General features: G+C 35.1%; 1 protein-coding gene across 6 annotated transcripts in view; it reads right to left on the bottom strand.

Annotated features, from left to right (window-relative positions):
- The window catches only part of IFT88 (intraflagellar transport 88), a 265,457-nt gene that overhangs the window by 13,978 nt on the left and 225,135 nt on the right, over positions 1-26,344 (bottom strand). For all 6 annotated transcript variants that reach the window (XM_081280579.1, XM_081280576.1, XM_081280577.1 and 3 more), the window contains 2 exons: positions 21,476-21,582; positions 3,915-3,981 (listed from right to left, as the gene is read on the bottom strand). In XM_081280579.1, the coding sequence (XP_081136705.1) occupies positions 3,915-3,981; positions 21,476-21,582 (174 nt within the window). The remainder of the gene's footprint in view (positions 1-3,914; positions 3,982-21,475; positions 21,583-26,344) is intronic.

Here is a 26,344-nt window from a genome sequence, read left to right on the forward strand (position 1 = left end):
CATTATTTTACTCTTAGAGTATGGTTTTCCCATTTAGGTCCTGGGATCAGCAGAAGCAGCACTGCTAGGAACTAGTTAAACATGATACTCGTCAGCTCCAGCATTCTGTCTAACAGGTCTTCCAGGTGATTGTAAATCTGAGAACCACTGAGGATGTAGGCAAATCAATAGAAAAAAAAATAAGGCCTCAGTGAAATTAGTCTGATTTACATACACAGAAACAAAAATTCCCCCATAATTTTCAAGGGCTCTTAAGTACTTCATAAATAGCTATATTTAAAAAATCAACAATTCTTATATATGAATTAAAGTCTAGATAGGTCCTCTCCTTAGGCAAAACTTTGAAAATCTAGTTGGAGTTACTGCATTTAACATATTAAATTAGCTTAAGACAGGCCTCATGTGGATTCACATTAAAAATTCTCTCCCCCAATCTGATCTGTGACTCAGACAAAGGACCAAGTATTTCCATGTTAAGGTATAAAGGTGAATCTCTAGGTTTCAAAAGTTAGAGGTAGAAGATGGTGAAATGGGGCTCCCTTTCCCTACAAGTTGGGAGTGGGGACTCCTAAATGTGCTCCCCACTTAGTGCCTGGAGGCAGGATGCAGCCACAGTAGGCTATAGGATGCTCTGGGAGGGATTCCCAAGGCAAAAGGAGGAAGTAGGGAGAGAGGCAGCCATAGCCTGGTTTATTCCAACTTTAAGGCCAGGGCTGACGTTGGGGTAGCCTGTGCTTAGAATAAGAGAAAGGGAGACAGACATGTATCCTGAACAAGTGTCAGGATGGAACCAGGGATGCCAGACAGAGGTTTTCAAATCAACTGCAGGATGAGTGAGGAGGTCTAGGGTGACATATACTTTAAGTGTCAGGAAATAAGGAACAAAAAGGCAAACAGTAGGATGAAAAAAATAAAAATAAAAAAACCAAGCACCCGGGGAAGGGACTGTTCAATGCTTTAAACTTGTGCCAAGAGAATCAAGCCTGTTTGGAAAATGCCTCAGGAGCACAGAGTTTCTTCTTGGAAATGTCTCATGTGAGAAGAAAGCTTACTGCGCATTAGGACTATTTGTGTTACACTGAAACAGACTGGATGGGAGGAAGGAAAATTGGTTGAATTTGATACAACAGCAATGGAGAGGACAGGGAAGGAAGTAATTGTCTTTTCTTTTTTTTTTAATTTTTTTTCTAAGTTGTAGTTGGACAGAATATCTTTATTTTATTTATTTATTTTTATGTGGTGCTGAGGATCAAATCCAGCACCTTGCACGTGCTAGGTGAGTGCTTTACCACTGAGCCACAATCCCAGCCCCAGGAGGTAATTTTGAACAGAAAGGCCTTTATTCTCTTGCACAGAGGTATCATACTGGGGCTAGTGTCTCTTCTTCTCTGAACCCCTAACTGTAGAGGAGCTGAGGCCCAGGTGAAGTCCTCTCCTTTAGATCTCAGGCACCATATGATTTAAAGAATGTTATGGGAAAGACCACCAGGGAGGCTGAATGATTTTTCATGTCAGAGGATCTGGACTTCAGTGGCTTCAAGGCGCTTTGGTCATCTGATGTTTCCAACGATAGATGTCGGAATATTCCTAGTGAGACTTTTCTTGCAGTGGGATTCTGCCTGCCCTCCTCTGGGTTGGGGAGCAATCTATGGCTATGCTTACAAGGTACTGAGATTTCTGAGGCAGGTTTTCAGAATGAACAATCTGGGAGGCTCGGACTCAGGCTTAGGGGAGAGGTTCTATAAGCCTTCAGATTACCAGGGAAGGCTCTGGGGACTTAACGTAAGGTTGCTTGCTGATGTTAGGAAGGAAGTGGTTGGTTATTCTGAACTTAAAATTTGCAGAGGGAAGTACAGGGTCCTCAGAGGATGGTGAAGCTGGTCTAGAATTTTAATACATAATTATTACTTCCCTAAGAGTTACTCATGGCAATTATTCCTTAAAGGGACACTCAATTTTTTCAAGAACATTCACATCACATATTTCTTGCTTCCTATGAGCAAGCAGCATCAAGTTGGTTTGGTGAGCCTTCAAGTTTTTTAACTGGGGCACAATGCCTTTGTCTGCTGACTTCTTGGATGCTAATAACATTTTTGATATAAATCCACAATCCCTCATCTACAACTCCAAATTCCAAAGAGCTGCTCTGAAAGTCAGGATTTCAGGTGGCAATATTGAACTTCTTGGACATAAATCTTGATCTGAAGGTATTTACAGTTTTATTTCTCCTTAGTGTGAATATTCATATATGAACATTCATATTTAATAAGAAATACTGGGTTTGACTATGAAGTGCTAATGAGCCGTATCATTTTCCTACACTCCAAACATTCTGAACTCCACCACGAGCGTGACCGTAAATAATTTGGATGAGAAGCTGTGGAGCTGTATAGCTGTCTCTAGATATTAAGAACTACTGGGTCAGATCTCTCAGACCCAAAACTTAGCTCACCCTAACTCAAGATGGTCAAATGGTTTCATTAAAGCAGAAATTATGGGAAGAAACTTTGGCAGAAGTAAGGAGATATCTGGACACAGGGGACATCAAGGAGAGAGCAGCTTCTGTCAGGATTGATGGAGGCCAAGAAGGTAGGAATACTGCTCCTTGATGTGGCAGGCTGCCTTTCATGCTCTTGGGACCCAGACTCAATGCTGTTTCTACTCATTTTTCTAGCTCTGAGTCACAGGTTCTCTGGCCCAAGGGCAAACATGCCAGGGTCAGGAAGTTTAGTTGGAGAAGCTGGATTGGCCAATGGGGAATCAAGCACTTTGGCTACAACTAGATGCCACTGATGCTGTAAGTGCCTGAATATACCTGGAAAAGCAGAGCTCTAATTCAAGAAGAAATTTCCATTCTAACTGAAGTTTCTATCACATGTGCATTTCTTTACAGGTAGCAGCATTAGAAACTTGTATATTTATCTTTACAAATAGGTTCTAATTTCCTTGCATGCAGGGAACCTTTCTGTTCGACCCTAGGTTGTTGACAGTTAGTATGGTTTCTTGTACACAGCCTGATTCCTGTAAATGTTGTGAATGAATTCAAGGATGAGCTAATACAATAATTACATTTTTCTTTCATCTACTCCTAGATCACAGACAACTATGACAGAATGTAACTGGGTAGTTACATGAAGTTGGGTTGCGTATTCAAGACAGCGCTAAGTATGGATAGGAGAGAATGTAGGTATATTTATGCTTCCCAATTTGGTATTTATTTTTTGAATTAGCTTCTTTAAAACCACCAAATTTCTACTAAGTTTAACTTTCACTACCTGCCTGAAGTACAAAGAAGGTATATATATTTTTTTTGATAGGAAAAGGGATAGAAAACTTAATAAAACTTACTAAGAAAGGATGTCACAAGGAGTCAAAGAGTCAAGAAATTTTAGAGATGCCAAGAACTTTAGAAATCATCTAAAATATATAGTACTTACACAATTGTGCTAAAAATATATACATATGCTGTCATGATCAAGACTGAAACTTGAACCATGTCTCCTAATTCCTCAATTGGCACTGGATCTATATCAAGTCAGACTAAAGATCTGGGGCTATTTGCATTCTGTAAGATCATCCTACTTCTCATGGTACTTCCTTCAAATGGAAATTTTAAATATGTAACACAGTAAAACCTCATTTGTATGCCCATCTATGATAATCTGTCCAGTTTGAACTCATTAGTCAATTAGCAGAAATAAATGTGTTGTTTAAGAACGAAAATGAAACATTTACAAATATTCACATACATACCAGAATGATTATTTACCAGATTAGAATAAGTGAGGCTTTACTGTGTGTAAAACAAACAGACATACATATAAAGAACACTTTGGATTATTTTGAAATGTTTCTAGAAGCTGATGTATCAGAAATCTGTTAAACCCAGTCTTTCAGGCACAGGAAACACTTACCACTGCCAGCACTTCCCTCTCTTTTGCCACGGGAGCCCCCACTGCCATCTCTGCTTGACTTTATACGCTAGAATAAGAAGAAGAAAATTTAGAAGAATATGTGATATTCCTTCAAAACTGAATATAAATTTTAAATTATAAAATATAAATTATAAATTTTGAAATCAAAGCTACTGTGAAATCCTTAAGGACTATAATCATCATCATCTGAGAGTTAATTCTATGGGGGGAAAAAAAGAGTTGTTCTGGCAGTAGAGAGTTCAAAGCTTGTCTGTTTGGACCTGAAAAATATTACAAATCAAATGGACTTAACAGACATCTACAGAATATTTCAGCCACAGCTGTGAATACACTTTTCTTCTCAGCAGCTCATGGAACCTTTTCCAAAATAGACCATAGTTTAGGTCACAAAGCAACTCTCATCAAATAAAAAAATTTTCTTGCAACTTATCAGATCATTATAGAATGAAATTACAAACCAATAACAAAAAACCCTACATAAACTATATAAACACATGGAGATTGAACAATACACTTTTGAATGATAAAGGGTAATAGAAGACATTCTTAGACTCACATGAGAATAGAGATATAGTGTTATCAGAACCTCTGGGACACTATGAAGGCACTTCTAAGAGGAAAGTTTATAGGTATGAGTGCCTACGTAAGAAAATCAGAAGATCCCAAACAACCTAATGATGCATCTAAAGGTCCTTGAGAAAGAAGAACAATCAGATTCTAAAACCAGCATAAGGAAATAATTAAGATCATAGCTGAAATGCATTAAATTGAGAATAAAAAATACAGAAAAAAACAGAAGACTCTAGAACAACAACAAAAAATAACTACACACCAAAGTTCACACATACATGAAGAAAAAAAAATCCATTTCAATTGATGTACAAGTTCAAAATATCTGAAAACATGAGGAAATATGCAAACAAATCTCCTCAAAAATACACAATCCCCCAACAAAAGAACCCAAAGATATAGGAGTGGGCAAAATTCCATAAAGACTATAACAAATTGATTATTAAAATGTTCAATGAATTTTTAAAAATCTAAGAAATTAATTAAGAGAGCAAATATGGGAGGTAAAAGACTATTTCAATAAAGAAACAGAAATATTGAAAAGAAAGTAATCAGAACTTCTGGAAATGAAAGACACAATGAGTCAAATTAAAAATTCATTTGAAAACGTCACCAACAGAATAGATTACACAAAAAAATAGAACTTCAAGCCTTGAATACAGAACTTCAGGCCTTAAAGAGAGAATACATGAACTTGAACACTCAGTATGTGCTAATGGGGAAAAAATTTAAAAAAAAAGACTATGATCAGAATATACAAGAACTCTGGAACAACATCAAGAGACCAAATGTGAAAGTCATGGGGATGGAAGAGAATATGAGATATAGGTTAAATGCATTAAGAACCTCTTCAGTGAGATAATAGCAGAAACCTTTCCTCACCTTAGAAATGAGATAGAAACTGTCAGGCTGCATATAGAGCACCAACTGGACAAAATAAAAGAAGAACTTCTCCAAGACACATCATAATCAAAATGCTAAGAATAAGAATATTATACATAGCAAGAGAAAAACACCAGGTCACATTTAGAAGCAAACCAATAAGGCTCTCTTCTAACTTCTCAACTCAGACCCTAAAATCAAGGAGGGCCTGGAATAAGAAATTCCAAGCTCTAAAAGAAACAATTTCCAGCCAAGATTGTTATATCCAGCAAAGTTATCTTTCAGAATCAATAAAGAAATAAAAACTTTCCACAGTAAAGATAAACTAAAAAATTCATGACCACTAAACCAGCTACACAAAGAATACTTAAAGATATATTGAACTCAAAAACAAAACCCAAATCTCCCAAATACGAGTTCACTAGAAAAGCAACTACATGAAAAGCAAGATCAAAATGGCAGGAAATAACAAACATTTATAATAAGACAGTATGTAAATGGTCTCAACTCCCCAATTAAAAGACACAGATTCACAGAATGGATTAAAAAATAAGATCCACCCAAAAACTGTTTGCAAGAGCATCATTTCATAGGCAAAGATGCTTTCAGGCTAAAAGTAAATGGATTGGAAAAACATTCCATGCAAATAGAATGCAAAAACAAGTAGGAGTAGCTATTCTCATATCTGACAAAGCTGATTTTAAGCAAAAATTAATAAGAAAAAACAAAGAAGGCCACTACATACTGGTAAATGGAAGAATCCAATGAGAAGATATAACAACAGTAAATATTTATGCCCCAAATGTCAGTGCTTCTAATAACATTAAAAAACAAAAACAAAACAAAACAAAAAACACAACCCAACTTCTTAATGTTAAATCTCAGAGTCTAATGCAACAATACTGTGGTATTTCAACACACCCCTAGTGAATTCAAGCCTTTGTTTAGAGTATCCAAGTGGTAGCCTGGTAGGACTGGAGTATGGGGCAGTGAGCATGGGCCAAGGCTGTATGAAGCCCATCATGCCAGCACAAGCCTGAGAAGCAGCAAGGTAGGGGAGAGGCAAGCCCTGGTGAACTTACCTGTCACCTTGCAGTGACCCAGGCCTAGCCTGATAAGCAGTGAGAGAACATAAGTTGGGGCAGACCCGAATGAAGAATGCAGGAAAATTCAGACTCAATGATTAAACAATAGCATTGATACTTTCCAAATTTGGACAAATAGCATTGGCTCTTTCCTAGAACCTGATTAGCATAAATTTGGACCAACAGCATTGACCCAAGAGCTAGATAAACTCCTAGACTAGGACAATGAAGTGGCAACCCCTATTGGGTTCCCCTCACCCTGCAGAAGCTCTGTCTCTTTTTTTCTTACCACTTGAATAAATCCTATTCTTACACTCACTGTTCCTCATCTGTGGATTTCATTCTTTGAATTCATGAGACAAGAACCTGGAAAAAGATTGGCAGTGAGCTGCTGGGGTCTTCTATGACATCATAGCCCACCATTAAGAAATGCAACATTCCACTCAATAGTAGTGGAAAAGAATCTGGGTTTGCTGGCTGGGAACCCCAGAGAGACACTGGCAGACATACCCTTCTGTGATTACTTACTAACACTAAAATAAACTTTCTTAGCTGAGGAGGCCTGAAGTTTACATAGACCCTACCTGCCAGAAGAAGTGGAGAACTGAGTTTTATCACAAACTCCAGTTTCACACACACCAATTGACAGGTCATCCAAACATAAAATCAATAAATAATACTCTAAATAAAATGACCCTAAAAGACATGTATAGAATATTTCATCCAAGACAGCTGATTTCTCTTTTTTTCTCAGCAGCTCATGGAAACTTTTCCAAAATAGTCCATATTCTAGGTCACAATGTAAGTCTTAGCAAATACAAAAAAAAAAAAAAAAGGTTGATAAATCCCATGCACCTACCATATCACGTGGAAAGAAAGTAGAAATCAACAGCAAAAAAAAAAAAAAAAAATTATAGAAACCACATAAACACATAGAGATTGAACAATACTCTTTTAAATGAGGAATGGAAGAAATGAGAGAAGAAATCAAGAAATTGTTAGAAACAAATGAAAGTAGGGATATATCAAAATCTCTAGGAGAGTATGAAGGCAGTTTGAGGAAAGATTATAGCACTGACAGCCTATATTAAAAAACAGAAATATCCCATATAAATAATCTAATGCTACACTATACCTCAAGGCCTTAAAAATGGAAGAATGAACATTTTCAAAGCAGTAGAAGTCAGAAAATAATTAACATTAGAATTGAAATCAATGATATTGAGAATAAAACAATACACAAAATCAATGCAACAAAGAATTGGTTCTTTGAAAAGATAAACAAAATTGATAAACTCTTAGCCAAACTAACCAAAAGAAAAAAAGAGAAGGGCCAAATTGACAAATCATAGATTAAATAGGACATATCACCACAGACACTTCTGAAATCCAAAGGATCATTAGAAACTATTTAGAAAATTTATATGCCAATAAATTGATAACATCTAGAAGACACTGACAAATTTCTAGACACATATGACTTGCCCAAATTAAACCAGGAAGATATAGAAAACCTAAACAGATCAATATCAAGTTATGAAATTAAAACAATAATTAAAAAAGCCTTCCAAGAAAGAAAAATCCAGAACCAGATGGATTCTCAACTAAGTTCTACCAAATCTTTACAGAACAACTAACATCAGTGTTCCTCAAATTATTGCATGAAATTGAAAGGGAGGAATAGTCCCAAATACATTCTACTAAGCCAGTATTACCCTGATACCAAAACCAGACAAGGACACATCAAGGAAAGAAAACTACAGATCAATATCCTTGATGAAGAAAGATGTAAAAATTCTTAATAAGATCTTAGCAAACTATATTTCAAAATCACATCAAGAATATAGTACACAATGATCAAGTGGGTGTCATCCCAGGGATGCAAGGTTGGTTTAACCTACACAAATTAATAAATGTAATTCACCACATAAATAGAATCAAGGACAAGAATCATATGATCATTTCAACAGATGCTGAAAAGATCTCTGATAAAGTCCAGCAGTCATTCACTTAAAAAACACTGGAGATGGGCTGAGGTTGTGGCTCAGTGGTAGAGCTCTTGCCTAGAATGTGTGAGGCACTGGGTTCTACCCTCAACATCACACATAAATAAATGAATGAAATAAAGGTCCATCAACATCTAAAAATATTAAATAAAAAAGATACTGTTTTAAAAAAACAATAACACTGGAGGAACTAGGGATAGAAGGAACTTACCTCAACATTATAAAGATATATATGACAAACCAAAGCCAACATCATACCGAATGGAGAAAAACGGAAAGGTATTCCTCCAAAATCAGGAAAAGGACAAGGATGCCCACTCTCACCACTCTTACTAAATATAATTTTTGAAACACTAGCCAGAGCAATCAGGCAAGAGAAGAAAATTAGAGTGATACAAATAGGAAAAGAAGGGGCTGGGGATGTGGCTCAAGTGGTAGCGCGCTCGCCTGGCATGCATGTGGCTGGGGTTCAATCCTCAGTACCACATACAAACAAAGATGTTGTGTCCGCCGAAAACTAAAAAAAATAGGAAAAGAAGGGGCTGGGGTTGTAGCTCAGTGGTACAGCACTTGCCTAGCATGTGTGAGGCACTGGGTTCAATCCTCAGCACTACATAAGAATAAATAAATAAAATAAAGGTATGTCCATCTACAATTAAAAATAATAATAATAAAAAAACTACAGGTAAGGAAGAGTCAAATTATCTGTTGATGACATGATCCTCTATCTAGAAGAGTTAAAAAAATCCTACATCAGAAGACTTCTAGATTGATAAATTCAGCAAAGTAGCAGGATACAAGACCAACATTCATAAATTAATAGCTTTCCTATATGCCAGTAGTGATTCTGCTGAGAAAGAAATCAGGAAATCTATGCCATTCATGATAACCTCAAAAAAAAAAAAAAAAAAAAAGAACAAAAAACTTGGCACTTAATCTAATCAAGGATGAAATAGCCTCTATGAGGAAAACCATCTAACACTGGAGAAAGAAACTGAAAAAGACTTAGAAATGGAGAGACTTCCCATGTTCATCCAAACAACCATATTATCAAAAGCATTATACAGATTCAATGCAATCCCCACCAAAATATCAATAACATACTTCACAGAACTAGAAAAAAACAGTCTTAAAATTCATTTGGAAGAATGAAAGACCAAATATAGCCAAAGCAATCTTGAGCAAGAAGAGTCATGCTGGAGAGGCATCAAATACCTGATATCAAATTATATGAGAGAGCTACAGTAACAAAACAGCCTAGTATTGACATCAAAACAGACATGAAAACCAATGGAACACAACAGAAGACACAGAGATAAACCCAAATAGTTATAGTCATCTAATACTTGAAAAAAAGTGCCAAAAATATATGGTGGAGGAAAGACAGCCTTTTCAATAAATGATGCTGAGAAAACTGGATATCCATATGTAGAAGAATCAAACTAGATCCTTATATCTCACCCTGCTCAAATGTCAAATCAAAGTTGATCAAAAACTTAGCAATTAGACCAAAAGTATTATGATTGCTAGAAGAAAACACAGTCAACACTCCAACATAATGGAGCAGGCACTGACTTCCTTAAATCAGAAATGATAAGTAAAGAGAGTGCTTATAGAATGGGAGAAAATCTTTGTCAACTACTCCTGTGATGGTACTAATAGTTGGAATACATAAAGAACTAAAAAAGCTTAACAACAAACAAACAAACAAAAAACCCCAAACCAAACCAACAAACCCCAAATAATCCAATCAAGAAATGGACAAAAGAACTGAACACATTTCTCAGAAGATGAAACACAAATGGTCAACAAATATATGAAAAAATATTCAACATCCCCAGCAATCAGGGAAATTAAAATCAAAACTATACTGAGATTTCATTTCTGTCTAGTCAGAATAGCAATAATCAAGAATACAAATGATAATAAATGCTGGCAAGGTTGTAGGGGAAAAGATACACTCATATATTGTTGGTGAAACTGCAAATTAGTACAACCACTCTAAAAAGCAGCATGGAGATTCCTCAAAAAAGTAGAAATAGAATGCCATTTGATCCAGCTACCACGCTCCTCAGTATTTATCCAAAAGAACTAAAATCAGCATGTTATAGTTATACCGAAAATGTGGCAATGGAGTTTTACTCAGCCATAAAGAAGAATGTAATTCATAAAGAAGGTATGTGCCAGCAAATGGATAATATTATGCTAAGTGACACAAGTCAGACTCAGAAAACCAAAGATCAAATATTTTCTCTCACATATGGAAACCAGAGTAAAGCAGGGAAAAGGGCAAGGGTCAGATATGATAAAGAAGGAAAGTCAGTGGAGTAGAAGAAGGAAAGTGAGGGGGAAGGAAAGAGGGATGAAGAAGAAAATGCTGAATGAATTTGATAAAATTACACTACATACATATATAACACCATGAATCCCACCTTTATGTATATCTATAAAGCACCAACCAACCAACAAACAGAATTAAACCAGTATGGGAGAGGGAGGAGAACTGGGGGAGGGAGGAGAGTGGGGAAAGTAGGGAAACCAGAAACTAAAGTGGAATAAATTAAATTTCATCCAGGTATGATTACGTCAAACGAGTCCAACCATTATGTACAACTATAATGCACTAATAAGAAAAAAAGTGGAATCCTCCCTTGAAACCCCAGCTTTTCCCTTGCCTTCACAGACAAAATAAACCCTTCAAAAGATGTAACAAAATAAGAATTTCAACATCTGACTTTATTTCAAAACTTGATTTTCATCTATTCCAGACTGATCATTTCCAGCATATCTGAAAGACCTGTAAATGCTAAAAATAATCTCATCAGGACAAAAGCCCATGTGACCTGACAGTTTCTCAAAGCAAAGACACCAGGTCAGAATAACACTTAGGAAGCTGTGTGCACTTCCATGATCACCACTCTACCTATTATATCTGCTATCTGCCCTCATCTAGAATCTTCCACTTCCCTGGCTTGCTTAATAATCCTTTCATAGTTTTACTTTCTGTCCATCTAGACTCCTGACCCACATCATTCAGCATAGCCACATCATAACCCTGACACCCTTGATCGCTTCGTCTTTCCAGCTCACCAAGAGAAACCTAAGCCTGGGTTGCTTCGGTAACTTCACTCTTTCCTCTCCTCCTCCCAGGAAAAGTCCCAGGAATGCAGAGTGACCTCAGGGTTTCCCAATGCTTACTCAGTATCCTCACCTGTGTCCCACAAAATACCTCATTCTGCCTTCTTCAATTCTGGCAACTGACTGTCCCTCTTGCATCCTGAGTTAAGGGCAACAGCATCCTCTTGGATATGCCAGCTTCTTCCATGTGTGAACTTCTCAGTTCCTTCCTTTGCCTGCTAGTCCCTTCCTTAGCTTCCTCCAACTCATCCCTTGGTGGACTTCCTGTGTATCTCAGGTGGCCCCTCCCTCAGTACACTCACTCTACCAGGTGCTCCCCGTAGTCATGGCCATGCTCTTCTGGCTTATCTTTCTCCCTCACCACCTTCCTATGCGCAGTGTGGTGCTCCACTCAATACTTGCTGGCACTTGAAAATTAATGAATTCAGTCAGAATGAGTCTCATGTATCAATCACTGCAATAGCTGTAACAATGATTTCGTGTGGAAGTTAACAGACATGGCAACTCCAAAAGTAAAAACAAAACATTTATTGAAACATTAGTCTTAACAGGCCAGTTGTGGTGATGCACACCTGTAATCCTAGCACCTGACTTAGGAGACTGAGGCAGGATAGCAAGTTTGAGGGCAGCCTCAGCAGCTTAAGGAGATCCTATCTCAAAATAAAAAAAGGGCTGGGGTGTAGTTCAGTGCTAGAGTGCCCCAGGTTCATCCTCAATACTGCCCCAAACAAGAATTCCATTAGTTTGATACAGTTCTAAATTCAAAGAAATAGGGAACGTGAAGCCTTAGATCACTGCTTATCTCCCATGCCATTTTAAAGACAGAGGTCTAACTAGTAGCATTTTTAGCAGACCCAAGGACATCCTTAGCAGATACAAAGTAAAGCCCTCTAGGGACAGTGCCATGAAAACAGGAATACTCCCCAGGGATTCCAGGGCTGGCCCAGGAGCTGGTTCTGCCCCGTCATTGTGGAAAGAGAGATAAAGTAGGCAGAGGTGGAGGAAAACAGAAACCAGGAGAGGTGTGTTAGAGAGGTTACAAACACACCCACCCCTAGGTCAGGCAGAGTACAAAGACTATCCAATATATTTATTTACTTGTAAAGGATTAATCTTAATAGGCCATCTGTGAACAGGAAGCGTCATGGTTAGATTGACTTGAAGGGCACCTGGGAGATGAGAAAATAAAGATCAAGTGTATTTAATTTATGGTAGTTCTTGGGCTGGGAGAAAAGGAAATGATGATGGTGGGGTAGATCCAGAACTTGTGTGGGAAACTTCTGAAAAAAGAAAATAAAAAACTGAAAAATTTTAAAATAAGTTTCCAAAATAAAAATTTATTCAGAAGTAAGCCACTATAAATGAGGGCCTACAGCTAATAAGTTCCTTGGCTTCACAGTGGAAGCCCCAGCCATGGTAGCCCCTGTATCTCTACAGAGCATGCTGGTAGGGGACTGATTCTTGTGGCTCTCCTACATATAAGACTATATTCCTGGGGCACAAGGGGCCTGTATTATACTGACACATCTGATGATACATGACCCACCTGAAATCTGAAGGACCAAGTATATTTTAGGAACACAATAAATGCTTATCAAATACAGTAATAAAAGCTCTTGCCATGTGGTAGGATGAGGGTTTTGAATATGGGAAATACTCATTCCCACCTTTTCAGAGTTTTAACACTTAATAAAGTTCACAGAAATTTGTACTCATTTGGAGTAGTAAGTAATGGTAGACATGAAAGGAAAAATTAAAAAGAACAACTGAAAAAATGATTTTCACCCTATCAATATTAAAATGGAAGAAAACAACCACATAAGGGAATACAGAACCAAAATAATAACAGTAATCTGTATTTAATGACACAGAGAATTGCCCATGTTACTTTGCTTAAATAGGGGGTAAAAGTTGTAAGATAGTAGTTTTGTAAAAATTTTTGTGAAAAAAGTCTCATTTAAAAAGCAATATATTTGTTTGCAGACATTTGTAAAAATGACTGGGAGGATAAAATGCTAATAGTGATCTCTAAGTAGAGGGATGAATGAGTCATATTTTTCTTTATATATTTTAATTTGAATTAAAAATTACTTACAAAAGTAATCTGCCTGAATTTCTAAAAGAACATTTATTGTTTTAATAATATTAAAAAAAAGAGTGGGGGGGGAATTTTATTCAGGAAAAAAATGAAGGTACAGAATAGAGGAACAAAGCAGATGCAAGTAAATAGGACAAATTAAATAAATGTTTGAAAGGACAAAAAAAAAAAAACCCACATCTTTTACCTTTAAAAACATCTACTTTTCAATAAGGATGCATGACCATAAATGTCACATATTACTCTCTTGTAATAGAATAAAATCAACCATTACAAGGTGATGGATCCTATAAATCATCTAAAACAGGGTTACCCAAAGTGTGGTCTGGAAACCACTGTGTCCACAAATTGCCAAACATCCTTGAGGAGATGAACACAGAGGTTGAGGGCAGGGACTTACATGCTTTTATAATGATTTGATACTGTTGACATCCAAAATGCATGATTATTTTTCTAGTAATGTCAATGACAAACTACAAATAATAACTTCACCACAGATAGTTTGAGAAGTACTAATCTCTGAACACTGAGAACCAGAATGTGGTCCAGAGGTTAAATGTCCATTCCAGATTAAAAAGCTGACCAATGTCAAGTTAAAAAAAAATAGTTCAGGGTGTTGTCCACCATACTATGCTTTTATTCCATAAGAACTGGTGTCTGAGGTTGTGCTCAGTGGTAGAGCACTCGCCTAGCACATGTGAGTTCCTGGGTTTGATCCTCAGCACCACATAAACATTACTGAAATAAAGGTATTGTGTCCATCTACAACTAAAAACTAAATTAAAAAAAAAAAAAAAGAACTGGTACCTGTCCAATGAAATAAAAATCAGTTCTTTTACTAGTTAAGGATTCTTAAGAAGATTGGCTCTGACTTCATATTCAAGAAAAAAAATAGAATTCAAAACATTTCTTAGTGGCTATGAATTTATGAACATGACCTTAACTTCCTATGCACAGCCAAAGCCAACTATAAGGCCTCACTGGATCCTTTGAGATACATAGCAGATTTTAAGGAATGCTTTCTGAGTGAATGAACTAAGGAAACAATACAAGGCAATGCATAAAACCCTTTAAGAAGGCCTTCAATGGCTTTTAAGAAGTGATTGGTAATCTTACTCAAGAAAATGTAATCAATGCACAAATCAACATAAATTTGATACCAACAATGTATATTCTATTCAGTACTTTATGAAATTTATTCAATTCAAGAATGCATAACAGTTGTAAGACATTCTTGTAGATTTTATTACATACATGAACTTTAAAAATTGCCTTTTTTAAGCATAGTCAATTTAAAGCTATGTCTTTATGGGATCTTAAAATGGAATCTCTTTGCTATTATAATGGAACAGGTCTCCATTCAACAAGATTGTAAATTTTGGGGGGTAATAACTGGAAATATGGGTAAAGTACCAACTACATATTATATTAACTTTGAATTAATTATATAATATTTTGTCAATCTGGCCATAGAAAGAATTAAGAAATGTTTTCTGTTATGGTTAAGGAAGGGGATGGCAAATATTGGTAGGATATTTCTCTTTTTGACTATTTTGAACACTTAAGAACAATTTAAAAATGTTAACTATTAACATATTTCTATTTGGGGGCTGGTAATGAAAACCTTCTGTATTTTGTATACTCTTTCTTTATCCATTTTATTTTTCATCTTAATAGTTTCCTTTTGTTCTCTAACGTCTTTGGTATTTTGATTGATATTTTTCTCTTCCTTTTTCATTTTTAAAATACTCAGTCCTCAATTCTCACTCTTCTCATTTTGCTCTTTTCCACCCATACAATCTAATTATTACAGATTTCCTTGCAAGTAATGCTTTTGATGTTTAGTGAAGCAAAAGAGCAAAACATCTTTATAAAAACAGTAACTAAGGGGCTCACAGTTTCCAGGGAATAGTTCACATTGCTACAGGACTCATGGTATCCACCAATGAGGACAAAAGGGAACAAGTGTGTCTGTCTGTGCAGGTAGTAAATCTGTCTGGCCTGGTGTGGCCAATAGCACTATGCCCAGAATTGCTTCCTTCTGGCCTTAACAAATGCAGAATGTGCTAAGTTTTTTCCTTACCCAGAAATGGGTAGATTCCCCAAGCACAGGGGCAGAACAGTCTTCCTTTTTTTCCATAATAGTTCCAGAAAGGAGACTAGTTTCTCTGAAAACAAAAAAATCAATCTATATAAAATTTCTAACTCTAATATTTTTAAACAGGAGTCAGGAGTACAGGAAGATATATTCTGACCACACAAACCTGGATTGGTTTATCTTTCTTAAGTTTATACAAAACTTTTTCCATTTTTAAAGAATCTTGACAAATATATGATTTTGCAACACTATGAAGCTCTCAGGAGATTCTGAGGCTCTATTGGTTATGGACCACATCTTAAGTGACACTATTCCAAGACCCTAACCCCTAATTTAATTATGGCAGGCTGATTGCAAGAAACATTTAATATAATTCCTGGTACGAGTCACTAACTTTTCTGGATGAAGATTAAGTAAGGATTACATTTCAAGTGAAAACCCTTATTTGCATAATCCTATTTCTCTCCCATTCATTCATAAGGTAGAAAGGTATAGGAGTTAGGAGCCTGGAATGGTATTCCATGTCTGCCCCCCAACATAGTAGCATGTGGTTTCTTTTCTCATCTACAAACAATAGCAATGATGAGACCATATTCAACATCATAGGATTAGTGAAATGACTGGATTAGTTAATATATTTAGGAAAGTGTCTGCAGTTATGCACTTAAATGTATGCCACTATTATTTTGTGCAGTGCTGGGGACAGAACTCAGGGCCTCATGCATGCAGTCTACCACTGAGCTAACATCCCTGGCCCCCATTGTTACTACTAATTAATTACATCTAGTTAAGCAGATGTAATAAAGTGGAATTAATGAAAAAGCTGCTACTAGAAAAACTAAGACTGCTAACATTACTCAGGGATATGTTACCCAGGTTCTTCACTTCAGCTTCTCCTTTCTGCTGCCAAATTTCTACCTTACCAGCAGAAGGAAAGAGAAAAGAAAGGCAGAAAGACTGAGGGTCATTTCTGTGTTCCGTAGCAGCTCCAGATAAAGGTTGGATGTTATTATTTAGAAAAATCTCTGGTTTCAAAACATGACTATTTCATAAAATATCTCAATCCAACAACATGGAAGAGCTCACCTATAAATAATCATTGGGGCCACAAACTTTAACAAGAAACATCTGAAAACTAGACTGATCACAGAAAATTATCAAATATTAAAAAGGCATCTGATTGTCTAACAAAGTGAAAACGTTTAAATACGTCTAAATATATCTGTATAATAAGCTATTATATAGACATTAATAATAATGTTTGGAAGAAATTTTAATTATATAGGAAAAATGTTTAAGCTTCTGCATCAGGATTTACTCTAAACAGAAAGATAAGAAGAAATAAAGAAAAAAGGTAACAGGAAGCTTTAGGTTCAAATTTAGAAAAGGGGAGAATCCTTAATTCCAATGTTTATTATATTTAGCATTATAATTAACGTTTTATACCCTACATAAGCCAGGAAACAGAACGTATTGCTACATAGTCTCACTATCTAGGAAAGACAAATAGAAATGGGATGGACAAGAGTTACCTGATATGTGTGCATTCTTTCTCTTTAAGCCTCTTCTTCCTAGGACCTTTCTTTTTCATTGATCCCCCTTGACCGTGTTTATAAGCAAAACTTAGATGAGAAAAACCTCAAGAAAATGTTTTTATGTTTTTATTATTTATGATGTAATAATGAATATAGAAAAAACTCTTAAATGTGAATAGAACAATTTAAGGAAAAGGGAGAAAAGGGAAAAATGCCACTGACTATGAAGTCCAAGAAACCAAGTAGATTTCAAGGAAATTGAAAAGAGAGACTCAATGTTTATTTTAGTACTTTGTAGATTTGGACTATGACTTTAATTCCAAAGACAGACTAAGGTCTGAATTAGGACAAGATATATTCCATGCTTGCATAATTATGTCAAAATGGATTCTACTGTCATGCATAACTCAAAAGAACACCCCCCCCCCCAAATGACTAAGGTATAAGAAAGTTCGAGCACGAAATACTAAGGAAAAGCTGTAATAATGAGAGGATACATCCAAGTGGCATTGGGTTTTATATAAATTTTAATGAGACCAGTGATAAAATATAAGTACATATAAGTATAGAGAGATGTAAGGAGATAAACATTGGATAGTTTAATTATATCAAGGGTAAGTCATGTAAGTTTATTAAAGCAGTCTTTATAAAGCCACTAGGAAATTATTTAGTGAGTAGAATATTAGTTTTTATTTGCAATTAATAAAACATTTATTGGTAATTAATAAGACATTTATTTGTAGAAAAATGGATATTTCTAAAATTCCTGGGGGGTGGTCCCTGAAAATGATTTGTTCCCAGGTATTTTAAATATTCTTCCTTTTTTTTGGTGGCGGGGTACCAGGGATTCAACTCATGGACACTCAACCACTGAGTCACATTCCTAGCTCTGTTTTGTATTTTATAGAGAGAGGAACTCACTGAGTTGCTTAGCGTCTCACCAAATTGCTGAGGCTGGCTCTGAACTTGTGATCCTCTTGCCTCTGCCTCCTGAGCCACTGGGATCATAGGAGTGTGTCACCATGTCCGGCCTCTTCTTTTTTCTTTTTTAATATATATATATATTTTAGTAGTTGATAGAACTAACTTTCTTTTTTTTCTTTCTCTCTCTCTCTCTCTCTCTCTTTATATATAGTGCTGAGAATTGAACCTACTGCCTCATACATGCTAGGCAAGCACTCTACCACTGAGCTACACCCACAACCCCTTAAATATTCTTCTTAAAATATAGTTGTCCCTAACAATTATACCATCCCAGTGAAAACAAGGCTTGCTAATAATTAACAAGCACAAGTTCTAATTCCTTTTTGCATACATTCTCAGAAGAAACCATTATTTTTACCAAAAATTGGTTGTTTTATTTTTCAAAGTACAGATGAATATAAAAAGATTCTAGATGTATGAGAATAATAGATAAAACCTGATTAATGAATATATAAATATTTTAATGGAAGAGTAACAAGGAGTCTAAGTAGTAATGGAAAGCAAAAGTTTCAATGACATTATTCATTAAAATATAATAAATTTCATTGGCACTTATGAATATTAGTCCAAAGTAGTCAGATTAAAAAAAAGTTTAAAAACTATATAGAGAGACTATAATAAAGCAAAGAGGATAAGGGAAGAAGAAAAGGTGAAGTTTGGACACAAACCCTATAAAAATCAGAAGGAGAGAACAATATCTCTACTGATTCAACTATGATACAACTAAGAGTGGGAAAATTGTGTTAATGGTAAATGCTAAAAAATTTTAAGAAGTAATTCTACTTAAAGGAGGATGCTTTCATCTTAGTCCTTCAAGCTCATTTTCCAGGAATTCTCTGGAATCAATCCTAAGTTTACATTAAGATTCTTTGTGAACTGGTTGCAAAGAAGTTCCTAAGGAGTTAGTTAAAAGGCTACCTCTCACTGTTTAAAAGAGGTCAACACAAAAAAAGGTTTTCATAAAGATCAAAATTATATATTGATTAAACATGTTTAGCAAATTATTTTAATCTGTTTCCCAAAGTTAAAATTTTTGCTTTGTAAAAAATTTAATGTTTGTGCTAAATTAACATATTTAACAAATGAATATATTTTCATAATTTTTGCAAATTTTGATTTAAGTAAACCAGTTTTTGAAGACAAAACCACACTTCACTGAATCTGCAAAGTGAAAATGTCATCCATTTTAAAAAATATTTTTCTTTTAGTTTATAAATTATTGACAAAATTCTTCCTTTGGACAGCCAATGCAATTACATATGAAAGAAAAAATAAGTAGTATTCTGATTGCATTTTGCAGCAATCTGAAAATAGATGGGACTGTGTAAGCTTAGATTTTATTAGATTACCATACTGATAATATTATGTGCATAATTCAAATTTATAGATTGGCACTTATACATGAGAGTACCTTTATGAGTAAAACTATATGGTACCAAAAAAAGGGGTCAACATTAGAAGTCTACTAAATCACAGACGCTAATGCATATACCATCTTAAGGTTATAAATTGTAAGAAGTGTGTTATGCATGATCCCTATTTGTAGTAGTTTGTTCATTCTTCAGTTTAACTAAAACTAATAATCCTTAAACTTGTAAAGTCTGAAGAATCTGACCCTGCATATTTAGGGTTCTATATTAGAGAATTTTACATGATAATGAACTGAGTTCCAAAAAACGTTCTAGGTTTGAAATATAGAAGGGAGAAAGGATGGGAGGGAAAAGGGGGATCATGAACTAAAATCAACTTCTGTATGAGGATGAACCCAACCACTACTAAAGCTCTAATAATTAAAAAAAGATATATATATTATATACATATATTCATTTTTGATTCTGATTAATGAAACACATTCAATAGCAATTATGACAATTATGATCATTTGAACTTCAGTTAATATCAGTTTACATTTTACAAAGCTTTCATACAAGTTATCTAATTAATTAGTATTTGGTATGTGGAATTATATTGGCCATTATAGCACATTTTAATATATACCCTATGTTAGCATTTTAAACCAACTTGATATTTTATAGAGTTATTAAAGTAAAAAAATTTGTTTGCCTATAATCTTTTTACAACTGGATACCATTACAAGAGAATTATCAGATTACATCTTTTTAAAAAAAATATTATTTTAGTTGTCAATGGACTTTATTTATATGTGGTACTAAGAATCGAACCCAGTGCTTCACACATGTAGGCAAGCGCTCCACCACTGAGCCATAACCCTAGCCCATCTTAAAATCAAATACAACAATTGTATTTTGAAAACAAAAACAGAATTTAGATTTTCTCTATATCCAAGATAATTTTATTTTTAAAAAGTCCTTTGTCAGCATATTTTCACAATTTAAGAAAAAATAAATTTAATTCCTTATTTAGAATTTTTTCTAATATAGCAATATCAGTTTCAAGAACTTACTTTTTCTGTAAAAGGAAATATTCAGAATTCACATTAAACTTTTTTTATTTATTTTTTTAAGAATTTTTTTAATATTTATTTTTCAGTTTTTGGTGGACACTTTTATTTTATTTTATGTGGTGCTGAGGATTGAACCCAGCGCCCCGTGCATGCCAGGCAAGCACATTACCCTTGAGTCACATCCCCACCCCCACATTAAACTTTTAAATAGTCTAGGCTCAAACTTTGTAGATGATTCTTTAAAGTAGTAAAATAAGAACACTGCTATTCTACATACTGCACAGAATATAGAAATGACTTAAAAATGCTTCAATGTGTGCTAAAGTTATTCTCAGAGCCAAACTCCATTATATTAAAAATATTTAAGGAAAAATGACTATTGTTACAGACAAGTAATTGCCTCTCAAGGGATGCAGGACTCTCCAATTAAAACAAGCCTTCAAATTAACCTGTAAGTTATATCATGCTGTGGAAATTTACAATATTTTTAATAGCTTTCGACTAAAGACTACACAGAATCCAGTTTTCTTTCTTCTATCGGAAACCCACTTCTGACAGAATTTTTTCCTAAAACAAAAACTTCAGTTATTCCTCATCTTATGACAGGGCAGAAGAAAACTCTGATTTTTGACAGAAGCTACTAATGTCATATTTTTCACCTATAGCAGGATGACATTTTGAAAATGAACAGACAACGATTTTTGGTCCATATAAGATACCTGTTCCCTTATTTCTTTCATTTTTTCCAATCTCTTGAGTTTTGTGGCATATTCTTGAACTTCTTTTAATCCAATATCTGAGCAGAGGCGAACCAAGAAACGCAGACCTAAATTGCAAAAAAATAGATTTAGGGAAGAATATGCATATAGTGATAAAAGGCCAACAAATGAACTCAGTCTTCTGGGAAAGAGGTAAAAATGATGAGCACACATAGTGTTTCTTTTACTCCTGAAAAATAATTACATGTTACAATCTCTGGACCTCTGGAGAACTGACTCCCTTGGAGGGGATATAATGGATCCTTTCCACTTGCCTTGTCCTTAAACTGCCAGATCCTAGAAGAAACATGGCTCAAGGACACTGACAGGTGAGAACTCACAAGGCAGATATAACATTTGTTAATGTGCTAAAGGGCAATTCATAAATACATGTAAACAGCTGTAAGGGAGAGTAGGCTACAAAATGCAGACAGTCTGTACATATAATAAAAATAACAATAATAATAAAAATTAGTAATATATGTTCTTTTTATTGTCATTAATTTGTTCTTTTAATAACTACTATTCACATTATGTGCAAAGCAATGGGAATGCAAAAAAAGTCAACATCAAATATATATAAAATAATTAGCAAAGGCTGGAACACCTATGGACATCATTATCCTATATATATATATGAATTGTGATGCATTCCGCTGTCATGTATTTAAAAAATAAAAACAATAAAAAAAAAGAAATGAACACCTAAGAAGTGAGGAATCAGAACATCTCAATACCTTGCCTCTGCCTATTTGTTCTTCCTGTTCAGTCCCATAAATGCATCCCTGAGCTTTTTGTGTTTATCATTTTAATGCATAAAACAACAATGAAAACTTCTTTTATCACTTACATACATACATATACTTACATACATAAAGTGACATATTATTTAGTTTCACCTGCTATAGGTCTTACGCTATTCTGGGATTTGCTGCCAGGTGTACTTAAGATTTAGTTTACAAAATTAACAAAATTTAAAAAGCAAGTAATGAATAACCAAAACCACAACGAGAATCTGTTTTTGCATTAATGAGAATGGCTTCTGTCATTTATGGTCTCAATTACCTTAAACATTTTTATTATTTAATTTTAAAATAATTTGTTTCCCTCAATACAACAGCACTGCAAATAAATCATTGTAGAAGATTTTAAAAAATGTAGAGGTATAAAGAACAAAATGAAAGTTTTGTCTTATACCTGTAGACAAAACAAAACTAAAATATGTATTTTTCCTATACTTTTTCAGTTGCAAAGAGAATAACTTCAGGTTTCTAATATCTGCAGAATATTTTATGATATGCCATAATCTTATTCACTTTTCTAAATGTTGTTTTCAAAATTTTTGAGGCTCTCTTATTTCCTTAAGTTATTAAATAGTGGACTCACTGGCATTCAAACTTTATGATTATTTTTAGGCTCCTGATACATATTACCATTCTGCCTTCCTGAAACTGTATTAACTTCTACTATGAGTAGAATTTTAGAAGTCTAGTTGCTTTTTCTCCCATAACAGATGAATGCTGCTCACACAATACGGAAGCTTATTATTGTTATATTTTTCCTATCAGTATCAAGATTTCAAAGGTATTTTATAATGCCCTCATAAATGAAGAGAAATATAGCATTCTTCTCATTTATACCCTCACCACAACTTTCTTAAATTATATTTTATAATTACCTACATTTAACTCTAGAAAATTTCATTTAGTTAATCTACAGTTGAATTAATTTCGACTCTGACTTGTTCTGATATAAAAGTATTTATTTCCCTTTTTGAGCTTTAAAGTTTGAGTCAGCTTTCCAGAGAGCTCCTACTAAGTTTTCAAAACGACTTTTTGTGGCTGAGGAGAGATGAGTACATTTTCTAGCCCCCCTATATCTAAGAATGTCTTTCTGTTGCATTTACATGCAGAGGTAAAGACTGTTCTACTGCCTTAGGTATTTAGTATTTGGTATTTAGTGTGGCTGGTCGCTACCCAAATTATTTTTCTTTGCAGACAGAAGATTTTTTTTTTTTGTGGTGGGGGTGCTTATTATAGAATATTTCTTAAATTCTGTCTTTGATTTTTGCTTCTGTTGCAACTGTTCTGGTTTATTCTTTGTCAATGCTTCTATTTTTTATATTGTATCTTCCTGGTCCTCTGAATCTATCCAACTCTTAAATTCTTTAATCTTTTTTCTTTTCTTTTCTCCACATTCTGGGATAAATTATCAGTTTTCCAATTACTAATTTTGGTTTTCTACTCTTTACTGCCTTTAGTTAGAATTTAACTATTATATATTTTTAGTTTCCCTATAATCCTTTCTTATATATCATACTCTTAGTATTACCCCCTTTTTTTTGTATCAACCTATTTCACCTTAGCCTTTGACTTTCTGCTTGTCTGTTCTTGACTTAGTCTTACCCTCAGCACTGCCAACAGAGAAAAAAAAGAGGGGGCGGGGATTACAAGGGACCAAATATGCATTTTCTCCTAGTTCCTATAATACTTTTTAAACTCTTTCTCTGGGTTATAAAAATTATTTATATTTCCTTGTTCAATGGCACATTTTTTCATAGTTGCCCGCTGACTTCTCATCCCCTCTCCTTACTTGGGCTGAAATAAGGAGCAATCGATTCCAACCTGTACTTGCCAATAAAACGTACCTTGGGCTTTGTCCTGTTCTTGGTCTACAAAGATACTGATAAACCGTTCTTGTGCTTTAGTATTCTGTTAAATATTTTCTTGTATGAGAAATGCTCTAGCATTTTTCCAAAGTTAACCTATCTAGCCTATATGGTAAATTCCATTCCCTCAAACATCTTTTTCCATCACCATGGCTCTTCTGGGCATACTTTCAATTTCTCCTTTTCTACTGGACCATTCCCCTTATCCAACAGAAATGTTCACCTTTTTACATTCTTGAAGAAAACCCTCCCTGGATTCTGCTACATTCTTTAGATTTCATCTTCCATTCTCCTTCAAATATAAATTCCACAAAGTGGCCAATTACTTCAATTTCCACTCACATTTCCAACCCACAGTGATTCTGTTTCTACCGCTACTACTTCTCTGAAGATCTTTCAAAGTCACTGGCTTCCTGCCAATTCTTTTAGTTTTTGACTTCATGAACAACCATGTCTTTTCTTGAAATCCTTCTCCCTTGGCTTATCTTCCTGACTCCCCTTTTCTGTCTCTTTACCGTTTCCTCTATTTCACTTAAATGTTAGGGTGCTCCAGGATTCCACTCTTGGTTATTCCATATTTACTTTATGAACTGCCCCTAGGAAGTTTTCTCCTTTTGTAAACCTCAACTGTATCTGTAGATCATTTAAAACTAATCTATAATTCCAGACTAACATTTCTCCTCAGCTTTTACTGTATTTCTTTCTACGCATTATTGTAATTTTGCTAAAGTTAAATAGAATGGATAAGTCTATCTGACACCCGCAATACCTCAAAGAAAATCTACCTTAAACTGACATCATCATTTCCCCTAAAGTCTCTTTTTTCCTCTGCATTTTCTCTCACTTTATCTCCTACTGTCCACATAAATATCCGAGTTATTCTTCTCTTTCTCCTACTTTTATAATTAATCATTTTGATACTATTAAATAACTCTTTTTTTAAATAATGTCTATTTTAATATTTTTCTTTAGTTGTAGATGGACACAATGTCTTTTTATTAAATAACTCTTAAGCACATTTCACCACATCACCCACCAACAACCTCATTGCATTTTGCCCAATTTCTTGCTGTACAATTTAGGTAGGGGATTTGGAAACACAGCTGTTCCTTACACTAATTCTTAGTCAACCCTTCTGCTTTCAGCACCAGTAGACACACCTCCCACTCTTGAATGTCTCCAATTCCTGGTATTTCCTGCAGTTCTGTCTACCACGCGGCCTGCGCAGTGGTTTCATTAATGAGGTTCTAGGCATTAAGTTAGTTAGAAGAGATCGAAATAAAACACACAAACCAGTTACCTTATTTATATTGCTAGGTCCGAGACGGCTCGCCTCCCTGGTTCCCGCCTCCAGCCGCCCAGCAGGGCAGCGAGGATTACTCTGGGCTAGCAGGAGAGAGAGAGAGCGAACACGCCTGGGAGCAGCCTTTTATTTGGGGGACAAGAGATTTAGGGGAGAATTCCATCCAATGAAGGTTGAGGGGGGGCTGCACTCCAAGGTCAGGGTCAGTGATTGGGTCTCCAGGGTCAGTGGTCACGCACACCCCCACACGGATGGGCTCTCTCATCAGGAAAGGGTCGGGAAAGCTTCGACACAGCCAGAGCGCCTCAGGCCCTTAACGGGAGTCACCCAATCACGTGTCAGAATGGCTCCCCACAGTTCTGTATTATGGATTGATTTGTTTCTTGTTGAATTTTTCACTGCCTACCTACCCCTGCAGTATTTCTAATCTGCTAATTAGAAAAAATGTCCTCAAAATTGCCCCAAATTTAATTATCTCTTTGTGTTTATAATTTTTGGAAAATGTCTTTTTAGTTTGTTTGTAGTATAAGAAAACATATGTTCCACCTGCTACAGTTTTTGAAATAGGATACATTTTAAAATAGAATCTGCATTCTTAAATCTTCTTGTTCTTCCTAATGCTATTTTTCTACCTGGAATGCCTGTTTCTGCTTACCTCCTTGGTAAAGCCTCTATAACCTTCAAAGCTACTTCAAATGTCACTTCCTCTGTGAAACCTAATTATGGAAATTGTCTCCTGATACTGGTAAAATTAAGGGCTCTGTACTTCCACAGCACTTTGGACATTTTTCAATTAACTGTTATACTATATCAGACAACTGACTATTAGTGAGTCCTAGGAAGCCAAAATCAAGACTTA

The sequence above is a fragment of the Spermophilus citellus genome, assembly GCF_964194105.1.
Source record: "Spermophilus citellus genome assembly, chromosome: 1".
NCBI classification, from domain to species: domain Eukaryota; kingdom Metazoa; phylum Chordata; class Mammalia; order Rodentia; family Sciuridae; genus Spermophilus; species Spermophilus citellus.